Genomic DNA, 13,319 nt, shown 5'->3' on the forward strand with positions numbered 1-13,319 from the left:
CCAGAGTTTCCTATACCCGGCTGCACAGAATGGAAATGAATCCATCTCGTCGACGTGGAGGTCTCTGCACCATTTCTGTTTTTTTGCCTGCTTCCAATTTCCCAACAGCTGTAACTGGAGCTTTTGTTTATTTTCCGTTACAACAACAACAACAACAACAAGCTTTGACCTTGCATTGAGCCATTCGAATGAGCATCTCCCTGTCTTTAATTAGCTTTTCATCCTGTCTGACCCCAGCTGTCTGTCTGATGCCTGCAGATGAAGCTCACAGGTGACAGTTCTGTGCATCACAGCGGCCCCCTGCTGTGCGGCGTTTCCGATAAGCAGTTTATCGCTTAAAATATCAACACAGCTGCCGCTGAAAGATATTTTGCATATAAACAGACAAAGACACAATCCACTCCTGAGTGATCGGGAAAAAACAGTCGCTTCCCTTTTTATAGAAGCATTCATCGTTGGGTCAGAAGTGCGTGGGCTCTCTGTGGAGGTCAACGCTCCAGTTTATAATTATATTTTATAGCACATTGAACAAGTCCTGCACACGGAGACCTGAGCAACACCTTAGGGATGAAGAGCTGCAGCTCTATCAGCACTTTAAATATCATCTAAAATATCAGCTGAAAGCTGAAAGGTTATGGTTTGTATTACTTACTCTTAATGTTTTATATTACTTTTAATGGTTTTAATACTTACTTTTAATGGTTTTATTACTTACTCTTAATGGTTTTTATTACTTACTCTTAATGGTTTTATGACTTACTTTTTATGGTTTTTATGACTTACTTTTAATGTTTTTTATTACTTTCTCTTAATGTTTTTTATTACTTTTAATGTTTTTTATGAGTTACTTTTAATGGGTTTTATTACTTACTTTTAATGGTTTTTATGACTTACTTTTAATGGTTTTTATTATTTATTTTGAATGTGCTGTACTGTAGCTTCACATTGTGTGTATTGTGTGTTCTTACAACATATACCGTTGTCGGGTGTGTTATTCTTTTATATTTGTTATTGTTTTATGTTTGTTATTGTCTTATGTTTTTTATTGTTTTATGTTTGTTTACTGTCTTATATTTTTTATTGCTTTATGTTTCTTATTATTTTATGTTTGTTATGGTCTGTTAGAGGACTACAGATGCACATTAGCTGTGAAGCTACAATCTGGTTCAGTGCATCAATTGGTGACATTGATGTTTTCACTGTATATGGTCCAAAATAATATAGATAATAAAAATAAATGTAAAAATAACGAGTCCGGCCTTATCAGCCCAAAACCACGCCGCTCTGATCCCTGCAGATTTAGTTTTGAACCATCTTGTGGAAAGTCTGACCAGAAGAGTGGCAGCTGATGCTTCACCGCCCCAGATCTAACACATGTGATGGTTATGAGGTGAGGCACCGACGCTGTGGTTTAGATATTGAGCAACAACCTTTCTTGGGCTGAGGGCTGCCGCCCGGGGTCGAGGGCCCCACGTCCGTCTTGGAGGAGGCATCTGTCTTGGTGGGGGTCTCCGTTATGGGGCTGGAGTCTGTTTTGGGGGAGAGGTCCGTGACGGCCGAGTCGTCTGAGGTCAGAGGGTCCTTTCCCAAAGTCTTGTCCCCATTCTGGATGGACAGCTGCAGAGGAAGAGCTGGAGTACGGGGGAGGGGGAGGGAATAAAAGACAAATGTATTGATTGACAAGATAGCACGGGTGTTTAATTTGTCATAAATCACAATGATAATCAATGTACACGTGTTTCCCTTTGTGCTGTCGCTGATGCTTTTTGTCCAATGCCTGACAGGGGAGGACATTTACATATATATTTTAGGGGGCAGTTTCTGCCCCACTGACTAAAATCCAGGGGCATTTCAAAATAAATTGGGGGCACTTTTAAAAAATTGTTAAATAACATTAACCTTTGCTCGAAAACAATAAATATACTGTATATGCTTACAGGATATGAGCACTTGTCATACAATTGCAGTAATAAGACTATTAGGCAGTAATAAGACTATTAGGCAATAATAAGACTATTAGGCAGTAGTATACCGATTTTAAGTGTTTTCTGAGATTTTTGTAACAAAAAACAAACAGAAAACATAAATCAGACAATCATATTCAATTATATTCTTATTTATTTGTTGTTATTTATTGTTATACCATTTTTTAAACAACTATAAATTATTTCTTAGTTTTTTTATAATTATATTTATTGATTTATTTGTATGTACCTACCTAGTACAGATAAGACACACAACAGAAACAAAAACAAAACGTTATTAAATCCTCAGAATTAATGGATGAAATGATGGGGGCATCTTTGCCCCTCTCCTAGTGACATCAGGGGCAACATTAGATTTCTTAGAGGCAGTTTTGCCCTCTGCCCTGGTGTGTTTCCGACGCTGGCCTGACGTCTCCGTGCATCGTTAGAGTCCCCGAGGCGTCGTTCACAATAAACCTGAGCGACCGTCTTTTCACGCCATCGCCCCCAAACCTAGAAATCCCTTTTGCAACATCATGAGCTCTCGCCTCATTATAAACCATTAACGCCTCTTTTCACACGCGATGCTGCACATCAGTCGCTCGCTGCCCCTCACCTCCGTCCCCGAAGGTGTTCTAGTCCTGCAGGGAAAAGGCCTCCTCCTGTCAGCAGCGTTGAACACGGCCGCAGCAGGTGAGACACGAGCGTGGGAATAAACCTCGTAAGGGGAAGTTTCCAGGAGTGGAGGCGAAGCAACAGATTCACAGAAAAGAAATGACGGAGAGACGAAGATACGCTTTGATTATTCCTGTTGGGGCGGAAGAAATGTTGATAGTTCTCTCTCTTAACACAATACACCAACGTGCCTATTTGAAAATGTAAAGAGTTCTGGTTCAATGTCATTGTTGTCCAGTTCATACTGGCCATGAAGCGTCCCCTTCATGGCCCAGCTTCCTTATGGGGAACCAAATAAATGGTAGAATAGGAAAGAAAAGGAATGGAAAGTGTATTTGCATTGCTCATTTCAAGAACAAGGCAATAAATGCACAAGAAAAACAATTCGTAAATTGTTTATTTTCAACCTGCAAGTAACTGTTAGTTGGTAAAAACTAGTTATAAGAAATGACTGAGAGACGAAAATACGCTTTGATTATTCCTGTTGGGGCGGAAGAAATCACCGGAGGTAGTTAAGTCTGTTTCAGCTCTCCTCAAAAGAAGAAGTGGGTATCATGGGGATGATTAAAGATAATAGTTTAATTATCCCCACAGAGACGTCTAAATGGAATATAAATCCCCCGACTTCAGACGATGAATCACAAAAAGTTGAATCATCAGATAAATGTTGTTTTTTAAGTAAAAATGTTGGTTTCAGCTTCTTTTTTAATATCTCTGATTTAAATGATTGTAAATTGAATATATTTGGAGTGTGTGAGAGAGATAGTGACTAAGATTCCGGGACATGTTAATGGATTTTTTTTTTAAATGGTAGAAACGTATCGGTGTGGTACTTTGACTTTGACCTTTGACCTACAGATGACTCGATAATGAAAACAACAACCGGCACATGCAGCTCGACTTTCAATATAAAGTTGTATGCAACACGAAGGCCTCCGAACAAAAAACAAAAACAACACAAAACACATCCTGCTTTAATCCCGGCTCCGACTTTGTTTTCACTCTCCAACCAGAACTGTCCCTGAGTTTGGCTGCTGCTTGACCCCCCCCCCCCCCCCCCCACACACACACACACACACACACACATCTCCCCCTATTGTCCCTCGCTGGCTGTCATCACACTGGAGAAGTCAGCAACAAAGTGAGCAGATCCGCTATGACTCATGGAGGAAAGGGGGGGGGGGGCTGGAGCAGGAAGAAGTAGTAAAAGAAGAAGAAGAAGAAAACAAGTAGAAGAAGAACAAGTAGAAGAAGAAGAAAAGGAAAAAAAGGAGAAGAAAAAGAAAAGAAAGTAGAAGAAGAAGAAGAAAACAAGTAGAAGAAGAACAAGTAGAAGAAGAAGAAAAAGGAAAATAAGAAGAAAAGAAAGTAGAGGGAGAAAAAGTAGAAGAAGAAGAAGAAGAAGAAAGTAGAAAGTAGAAGAAGAAAACAAGTAGAAGAAGAACAAGTAGAAGAAGAAAAGGAAAAAAGGAGAAGAAAAAGAAAATAAAGTAGAAGAAGAAGAAGAAAACAAGTAGAAGAAGAACAATTAGAAGAAGAAGAAAAGGAAAAAAGGAGAAGAAAAAGAAAAGAAAGTAGAAGAAGAAGAAGACAAAGTAGAAGAAGAAGAAAAAGAAAAAAGGAAAAAAAGAAGAAAAGAAAGTAGAGGAAGGAGAAAAAGTAGAAGAAGAAGAAGAAAGTAGAAAGAAGAAGAAGAAGAAGAAGAAGAAGAAGAAGAGAGTGAGAGAAGGGAGAGTCAAACAATGAGGGAGTGGAACAAATGAGGCTGTTTTTATAACGACGGAGGAGGAGAAAGAAAGCGGAGAGATGGAGAGAGTGAGCGTGAGAGTGAGAGCTCAGAACTGGAGGATAATGAGACAGAGGCTCAGAGGTAGGAAGGTGAGAGGCTGAGGCCAGCTCTCCAAACCCCCCCCCCCCCCACACACACACACACACACTCCAGTGCTCAGGCTGCACTACAGAACACTAATGGAGGAGCGACAGGACGTGAGTTAGAGAGCCGAGTGAGTGTCGACAAGAGAGTCGGAAGAGAAGTAAATAAAGATGCTGGATGGCACGACTTCTTCCCAATGAAGGGTTTGGCAGAAGAGGAGGATGCTGTGCTCCTCCTCACTGGAGAATATTACTTTTCCACCAAGCTATCTGACTTATTGAGTTTGAACCGTTTTACATCTTTATATGTGTTTAGAGACCGTCATCCTGGAGAGGGGTCCTCCTCTTCTCTCCTGAAGGGTTCTTCCATTTTTCCTGACCCGATGTGAGGTCAAAGGTCAAGGATGTCGTATTTGTACAGATTGTAAAGCCCACTGAAGCACATTTTATATTTGTGGTATTGGGCTATATAGAGAAAAAACCTGAATTGAATTAAATCACTTCAATTCCTAGAATTTTAAATATTCCTGGGAAAAAAAGGATGTGAAAGACTGACGAGACGAGACGAACTTACTAACTAGTGCTGAATATACTGAGAAAATAGAAGAAGAGGAAAATAAAACCATAAAACCAGATATGTAGAATCAGATAATTGAACTGTCAGTCAATCCAAAAATTGTAAATGAATTAACTTAATTTCATTTTCATTGTTTTATCAGAAGTTGTTTTGTAATGTGTTTTCTTCACCACTTTTAGTGGAGATGCTTTTATTTCCATGGAATTCTATTTCCTGTTTTGTTCGTCGGCATTGAACCTTAATTGTGTCTGAGCTAAACAAAAGAAGAGTGTGATTGACAAATTAAAAACACATGAATTCCACTTTATTGTACTGCGTCTCGATTGCTGGTGATGATTGCCCCATAGCTCTGGTGATGTGCGTGTAACCAGCTCCCACTGTGACGACCACTGACTCCAGGTATTACCAGAAGTACGGCATGGTGTAGCTGTCGGGTGTTTTTTCTTGCCATCTAAACAGCGCTGACTGAAGAAGAGGAGCGATAACAGGAGTTATGTCAAAGCTCCAGTATAAACACAGTTTTAATGGCGGCGAGGTAATGTTAGACATCTTTAGACGGACATTCTGCTGAGTCAGCTCACCGACCCGTCAATCTTTCTTTATGACTCGCGTCTCAACTCGTGCAACCGTTAAACTAACTCTGTGCGTAAATATTAGTGTTCAGCGTTTTTTATGCTGTTCAGCTAAAGCTGCATCGGTTGACTTCAAGGACGGAGGAGAAGCATTAAAATAAAGGTGACAGCGACTAACTGTTCCAATGTTTCTGATGAAGCTTTATGTTCACAGACGAAATTAAATTCCTTTTTTTTTTGCTACATATTCTGATTACATTTACTAATCTTTTTAAACATATATTGATTCAGGGGAAATGGGCAGGTGCATTTAAGTGTACCAAAAACCAGAGGAAATGAGGTATGTTAGTGTGACTATCAACGTGCACAGCTCATGGTGGAGGTTAAGGCCCTTTGAGAAACAAAGACATGCCGCATGACTAGATTCAGCTTCAGTTATAGTTCCAAAGGTTTTATTTGATCCATAAATCCTCTCAGTAAACATAGCCAGGAAGACGCCACTTACACATCCAGAACCTGCCTGAGGATCATAAGTATCAAAGCTATCCAAGGACAGTTGTAAACAGGAACTAATAGATAATGCTGCACACTTTTGCTGGTGACTAAATACAGGTTACAAAAGGGATGTTGTGGTAGCTTCCTAAATCAATGGCAACATCTTACTTCCTGTTTACAAAGCATTATGCAAAATGTACTTCCAAAAGTTAGAAAATGATTCCCCTCAAAATGAAAAAAAAGACCTATAATAATAATAACGGTAACACAATTTAGGAATTTTAACTTGTTGGCACTGTTTTTTAAGAATACCCCTGGTCATTGTAGGAGAAGTTAAATGGCAAAAAAGTCACAACTGCCTCCAATATATTAGCAATTGCTTATTACTCAGAATTACTATTATTATTATTATTATTAAGATTATTAGAATTAGAATTATTAATAGTATTATTAGGATTATTATTATTATTCATAATATTATTTTGATCACTATTATTATTATATTTATAAATATTATTATTATTATTATTACTAAGATTATTATTATTATTTAGATTATTATAACTACTATTATTATTATTACTATTAATATTAATATTAAGATTGTTATTAATATTTGTATTATTAATTTATTAATATTAATATTATTATTATTATATAAGACTGCTTATCAGTTTGATATAATTAAAAACTAAATAATAATATGGGATAATGCCTCAATACAAACATGCATCCATAGTATTAATATACCTGCAAAAACAGAAATACATGTGTTATCGCACATGATCAGCCACAACCTCATAACTTTTGAATTTATACTACCGGAGTGTACTCCGTTAGTCAAAAGTTTCTACACTAGATGTCTAACTGATAGTGCTGTAGCTAAATTTAAAGAAGCGATTCCTTCTGTATTTGATTCGATACCACGTCTCAATATAACAGAGGACTCCTGGTCTAACTTTAGTCCGTCCCAGATTGATCATCTTGTTGACAGTGCCATAGGCTCTCTGAGAATGACACTGGACTCGATAGCCCCTCTGAAGAAGAAGACAGTGAGGAAGAGGAGGTTTGCTCCTGGTATAACCCTCAGACCCGCAAACTGAAGCAACGTCACGAAGCTTGAACGCATATGGCTCAACTAATCTCAAGAATCCCGCTTAGTTTGGCGAGATAGTCTTAAAACATATAAGAAGGCCCTCCGTAATGCCAGAGCAGCCTATTACTCATCAATAATAGAAAAAATAAAACAACCCCAGGTTTCTCTTCAGCACTGTAGCCAGGCTGACAGAGAGTCACAGCTCTGTGGAGCCGAGCATTCCTATAAACCTTAGTGGTAATGACTTTATGAACTTCTTTAATGAAAAGATTTTAACTATTAGGGACAAGATTAATAATCTCTTGCCCATAACCAGTGCCAATCTGTCCTCAAGTGGAATGGCCTTGGAAACCGCTGTATGCCCTGGTGTATATTTGAGGGTTTTCTCCTATCAACCGTGACCAATTATTTTCAACGGTTTCTACTTCAACACGCCTACCTGTCTCTTGGACCCCATCCCGACGAGGCTGCTTAAAGACGTTTGCCTTTAATTGGCGGCTCTCTATTAGATATTATCAATGTGTCTCTGCTAACAGGCCACGTACCACACTCCTTCAAGGTGGCTGTTATTAAACCTCTCCTGAAGAAGCCCACTCTGGATCCAGAGGTATTGGCTAACTACAGACCGATCTCTAACCTCCCTTCCTCTCCAAGATCCTTGAGAAAGTGGTCGCAAATCAGTTGTGCGACTTTCTACATCATAATAGTTTATTTGAGAAATTTCAATCAGGATTTAGAAAACACCACAGCACCGAGACGGCACTGGTGAAAATTACAAATGACCTCTTAATGGCAGCAGATAAAGGACTCCTCTCTGTCCTGGTCTTGTTAGACCTTAGTGCTGCATTCGACACCATTGACCATGACATCCTGTTACAGAGACTGGAGCAGTCGATTGGCATTTCAGGCACGGCACTAATTTGGTTTAAATCCTATTTATCAGATCGATCTCAGTTTGTATTTGTAAACGATGACGCCGGCATAACCACCAACGTTAATCACGGAGTTCCACAAGGTTCTGTGCTTGGACCAATTTTATTTACCTTATACATGCTTCCTTTGGGCAATATTATCAGGAAACACTCCATAAACTTTCATTGTTATGCAGATGACACTCAACTATATTTATCGATAAAACCAGAGGAGAGCAACCAACTCTGTAAAATTCAAGCATGTCTTAAAGACATAAAACATGGATGACCTGCAACTTCTTGATGTTAAACTCAGACAAAACCAAGTAATTTTAATCGGCCCTGAGCACCTCAGAGATCAATTATCTGGTGATGTGGATTCTGTAGACGGCATTGCCCTGGCATCCAACACCACTGTAAAGAATCTTGGCGTTATCTTTGATCGGGACTTGTCCTTTAACTCCCACGTAAAGCAAATCTCAAGGACTGCATTCTTTCATCTACGTAATATTTCAAAAATCAGGCACATCTTGTCTCAAAAAGATGCAGAAAAATTGGTGTTCGTTACTTCGAGACTGGATTACTGCAACTCCTTATTAGCAGGCTGCTCTAATAAATCTCTTAGGTCCCTCCAGTTGATCCAGAATGCTGCAGCTCGTGTTCTCACTAAAACTAAGAAAAGAGATCACATCACTCCTGCACTAGCTGCTCTGCACTGGCTCCCAGTAAAATCAAGAATCACTTTTAAAATTCTTCTCTTAACCTACAAAGCCTTGATTGGTGATGCTCCATCATATCTTAAGGAGCTTGTCGCACCATATTGCCCACTAGAGAGCTACGCTCACTAAATGCGGGACTACTTGTAGTTCCTAGAGTCTTAAAAAGTAGAATGGGAGCCAGAGCCTTTAGTTATCAAGCTCCTCTTTTATGGAACCAGCTTCCAATTTCAGTCCGGGAGGCAGACACAGTCACCTCGTTTAAGAGTAGACTTAAGACCTTCCTCTTTGACAGAGCTTATAGTTAGGGCTGAATCAGGTTTGCCCTGGTCCAGCCCCTTGATATGCTGCTATAGGCTTATAGCTGCCGGGGGACGTTTAGGATGCACTGAGTACCTATCTCCTCTTTTTCTCTCCTTAAGGATGAATTTTCATCTCTCAATCACACGTTACTAACTCTGCTTTCTCCCCGGAAGTCCTTTTGACTTTACGTCTCATGGGGTCATCGGACCCTATGAGACGGCATAGATCCTATCTGCCTGATGGATCGCCTGGGTCGTGGAATTCCTGCTCATGACTACGCCACTGTCCTGTTGAGACTCCGCCCACTCCTCCTCCCCACCGCCATCTGCCTGATGGATCGTGGAGGTCTCCATCGTGGAATATGCCTACTATGAACTATTCATACACTCTGTCATATTCATTGAATGTATTTTAACTCTAAATCTGTCCTTCTGTACACATTACATCTATTGCATCTGTCCATCCTAGGAGAGGGATCCTCCTCTGTTGCTCTCCTCCAGGTTTCTTCCTTTTTCCCCTGAAGGGTTATTTGGGAGTTTTTCCTGGTCCGATGTGAGGTTTTGGGGCAGGGATGTCTATGTGTACAGATTGTAAAGCACTCCGAGACAAATTTGTAATTTGTGAAATTGGGCTATACAAATAAACTGAATTGAATTGAATTGAATCCAGTTGACAAGCTCCGTTTAACACAGAAACACAAATTAAGCATGATGTCGACCCGTCACCCCCGTCACCCCCCCCCGCCCTCCTCCTCCTTCACCCTCGACAGCCGTCTCAGGTTTCTGTGCCACTGTGACAGACTCCGGGTTTATAAATAGCGATAGGCACCATACTGAGAATGTCGGCCATAAAAGGGGCTTCTGGCTTCTGCAGAGGCACCTTGGGACGCCACAGCGACCACAAACTTCAGCATGTGGTGCACCAGATTTACCGCTCAGTCTGGGCAGGAGCGCTTCATTTTGTTTGTGTTTGGGCCCCGTTGGCCGATAAAAATCCAACTCCATCTGGCATTTAAAAAAAAAATAACCTGTTGTAACCAATAACAGAATACAACAGAGGCACACATCCAGCAGAGAGTTGGTGGCATGCCAAACTTCACTGAAGTAACTATCAGGACAAACAACCCTTTGGTGATGTTTTCCCTCAGACAGATGAGGGAGTGTGGACTCTTAGAATTGCAGTTCCTGTGCACTACATTTCCCAGAATCCCGTGTTGATGAAAAAGCACTGAGGACAGGTGTGGCAGCTGTGGGCTGTGTGTGACTCACAGAATGTGGAGGGTTGTTTACAAAAATGTGAGATATGTTATCTTCAGTAATTTCCACTGGTTCTTCCCTTTGATTTAACACCCAGATGAGATGTGTTGTGTTCTGTTAGAGGGGTGTGCATCACTACAAGCATGATGGAAATAAAGATGGTTCATATAAGTGGGGCAGTCAGCCAGCCAATCACAAATGCTCTCATGTTCTCTGTGTTTGCACCGAGTTTCTAAGTATTTTGGGTGGTGAAGATATACCAAATAGAGCTCAGTTATTAGAGGCATGTTGTGCACCGACAGATATGCTAGAGAGGTTCAGGTCATTTATGTTCGCTTTCTCTCATTCCAGGCTTCCTGATTGTTTTCACCTGTCATCACACCTGTCTCCTATGCTCATCAGTGTCAGCCCCGCCCCTGATTGGTCCCACCTGTGTCTTGTTACCATGTGCTTAAATTCCCCTGTCTCCCAGTGTTCCTTGTCAGTTCGTCTGGTCTTTTGCCATGATCAGGTCGGGTTATGTTGTGCTCTTGAAAAGTTTTTGATCCCTCACTACGTGAGCGCTTTCATTTTGTTCACTGCAGAACCGAAAAATAAAGTACTTACAAATACTTTATCTCTGTCTCCGGTCGTGCAATTGGGTCCTACTTCCTAAGTGTCTGAGATCGTAACAGAACGAACTGACCACATTATGGACCCAGCCGACCCAAGAACGCTTCACGCCGCTCTGTCGGTACAGGGCGTGACGATTTTTCATCACGAGGAAAAACTGGACAAAGTCAGCCGGAAATACAAGAGCTGAGAGGACGCCAGGCCGGGGTTCAGGAAGAATTATCTACACAGATGCAACAACTGGTTGCCCAAATGAATAATTTTTTCACTCATCAACAAACTGCTCCTCCGGTGACGTCATCCACAGCTGAGAATTTGCCTGTCAATACTCCAGCTGACGACCCAGGTCAGGCTGTTTCCTCCCCGTTACGGCTGGCTCTTCCGGAGAGATTTTCCGGAGACTCTTCGAATTGCAGAGCCTTTCTGGTACAGTGTGATCTGCATTTTCAACACAACCCAGCAGCTATTTATCTGAGCATGGTAAAGTGGCGTTTATTGTGTCTCATTTAACGGGAAGAGCTGCAGCCTGGGCTACTGCAGAATGGTCTAGAGACACCGAACTATGTTACTCATTGGCCGATTTCATAGAGACTATGAGGCGCATTTTGACCACTCATCGCCTGCTACGGAGGCCAGCAGAAGACTGTTTCAAATACGTCAGCTCAACCGTCAGGTGGTTGATTATGCCATCGAGTTTCGTACAGCAGCAGCGGACAGCGGATGGAATGTTCCTGCTCTTCGTGACGCCTTCATGACAGGACTTTCGAACCGATAAAGGACCAGCTGGCTCCACTGGAGACACCCGGGATCTGGAATCCTCATCGCTGTGGCCATCCGGATCGATAACCGTCTTCGAAAGAGAGAGGGAGCGTCGACGCAACCGAGATGTTATTCCCAGCTTCCAGAATTCGCCTCGGAGGGTCGCGCCGCCAGCGGAGGATTTCCAGCTCATGTTACCGGACCATCTGAGGACTACACTTCCGAATGACTCCGTGAACCCATGCAGCTTGGAAGAACCAGGCTTTCTCTGGAGGAGAGGCAGCGCCGTCACGGAGGGTTGCTGTTTCTACTGCGGCCAGCCGGGTCATCAACTCGCTTCATGCCCGGGAAAGATCGTGCTCACCAGTCAAAAGGAGGCGCTGGTGAGCAAGTTTCCGCAGACTTCCCTCCTCGACCTGTTACTCAGGTAGACATTTGTATTAACAATCAGACCATTGACCAGGGTGTGTTAATAGACTCAGGGGCTGACGAAAGCCTTATAGACTGGGGCCTAGTCAAACAGCTAAAAATAAAACTGTCCCGCTATCTCATCCTGTTAGTGCCAGTGCCTTAGACGGCCGCTTGTTGTTCACAGTTACCCATTGCACTGAGCCCATACAGATTACTATAAATAAGGACCATACCGAGAGCATGCAATTTCATATTTTGAGTCGACTCAGCACCCGATTATTTTGGGGTTTCCTTGGTTGAAGATCCACAATCCTCACATAGACTGGCCTTCAGGAAAGTTAAGGAATGGGAGAGGATTGTAAGGGCAGGTGTAAACTGCAACCTGTTAATGCACCAACAGACTCTAGTAGGATCATTATAGATCACCCTGACTATCCTGATCTACACAAGGTACCTTCCTGTTACCATGATTTAAAGAAGCGTTTAACAAGTCTAAAGCCTTGTCGCTACCTCCTCACCGAGATTTTGACTGTCCCATTGATCTCTTACCGGTAGCCCCCATTCCCAAGGGGAGACTTTACTCGATTTCGAGACCTGAGAGAACAGCAATGGATGAATACATCTCCTCTTCACTCAAATCAGGGATTATCCGTCCTTCATCGCCTCCAGCCGGAGCGGGATTGTTTTTTGTGGGAAAGAAAGACGGGTCTCTGAGACCTTGCATAGACTACAGTCCACTAAATGACATTACGGTGAAGAACCGCTATCCTCTGCCACTCATGTCATCTGCTTTTGAACTGCTTCAACGGCCAAGATATTCACCAAGTTGGATTTAAGAAATGCATATCACTTGGTTAGAATAAAACAAGGGGATGAGTGGAAGACTGGATTCAACACTCAGAATGGTCACTATGAGTACTTGGTAATGCCTTTGGACTGTGCAATGCACCGGCTGTTTTTCAAGCTTTTGTGAATGAGGTTTTGGGAATTCTTGAATATTTCAGTGTTTGTGTATCTGGATGACATACTGATTTTCTCCCCAGACGCTAAATCTCATGTTAACCATGTCCGCCAAGTTTTGCAGAAACTACTGGATAATC

General features: G+C 41.7%; 1 protein-coding gene across 5 annotated transcripts in view; it reads right to left on the bottom strand.

The window, feature by feature from the left end:
- map7d1b (MAP7 domain containing 1b) overlaps positions 1-13,319 on the bottom strand; it is a 50,865-nt gene that overhangs the window by 23,414 nt on the left and 14,132 nt on the right. For all 5 annotated transcript variants that reach the window (XM_056411910.1, XM_056411912.1, XM_056411911.1 and 2 more), the window contains exon 2: positions 1,431-1,631. In XM_056411910.1, coding sequence (XP_056267885.1) covers positions 1,431-1,631 — 201 coding nt within the window. The remainder of the gene's footprint in view (positions 1-1,430; positions 1,632-13,319) is intronic.

The sequence above is a fragment of the Pseudoliparis swirei genome, chromosome 1, assembly GCF_029220125.1.
Source record: "Pseudoliparis swirei isolate HS2019 ecotype Mariana Trench chromosome 1, NWPU_hadal_v1, whole genome shotgun sequence".
In the NCBI taxonomy this organism is placed as follows: domain Eukaryota; kingdom Metazoa; phylum Chordata; class Actinopteri; order Perciformes; family Liparidae; genus Pseudoliparis; species Pseudoliparis swirei.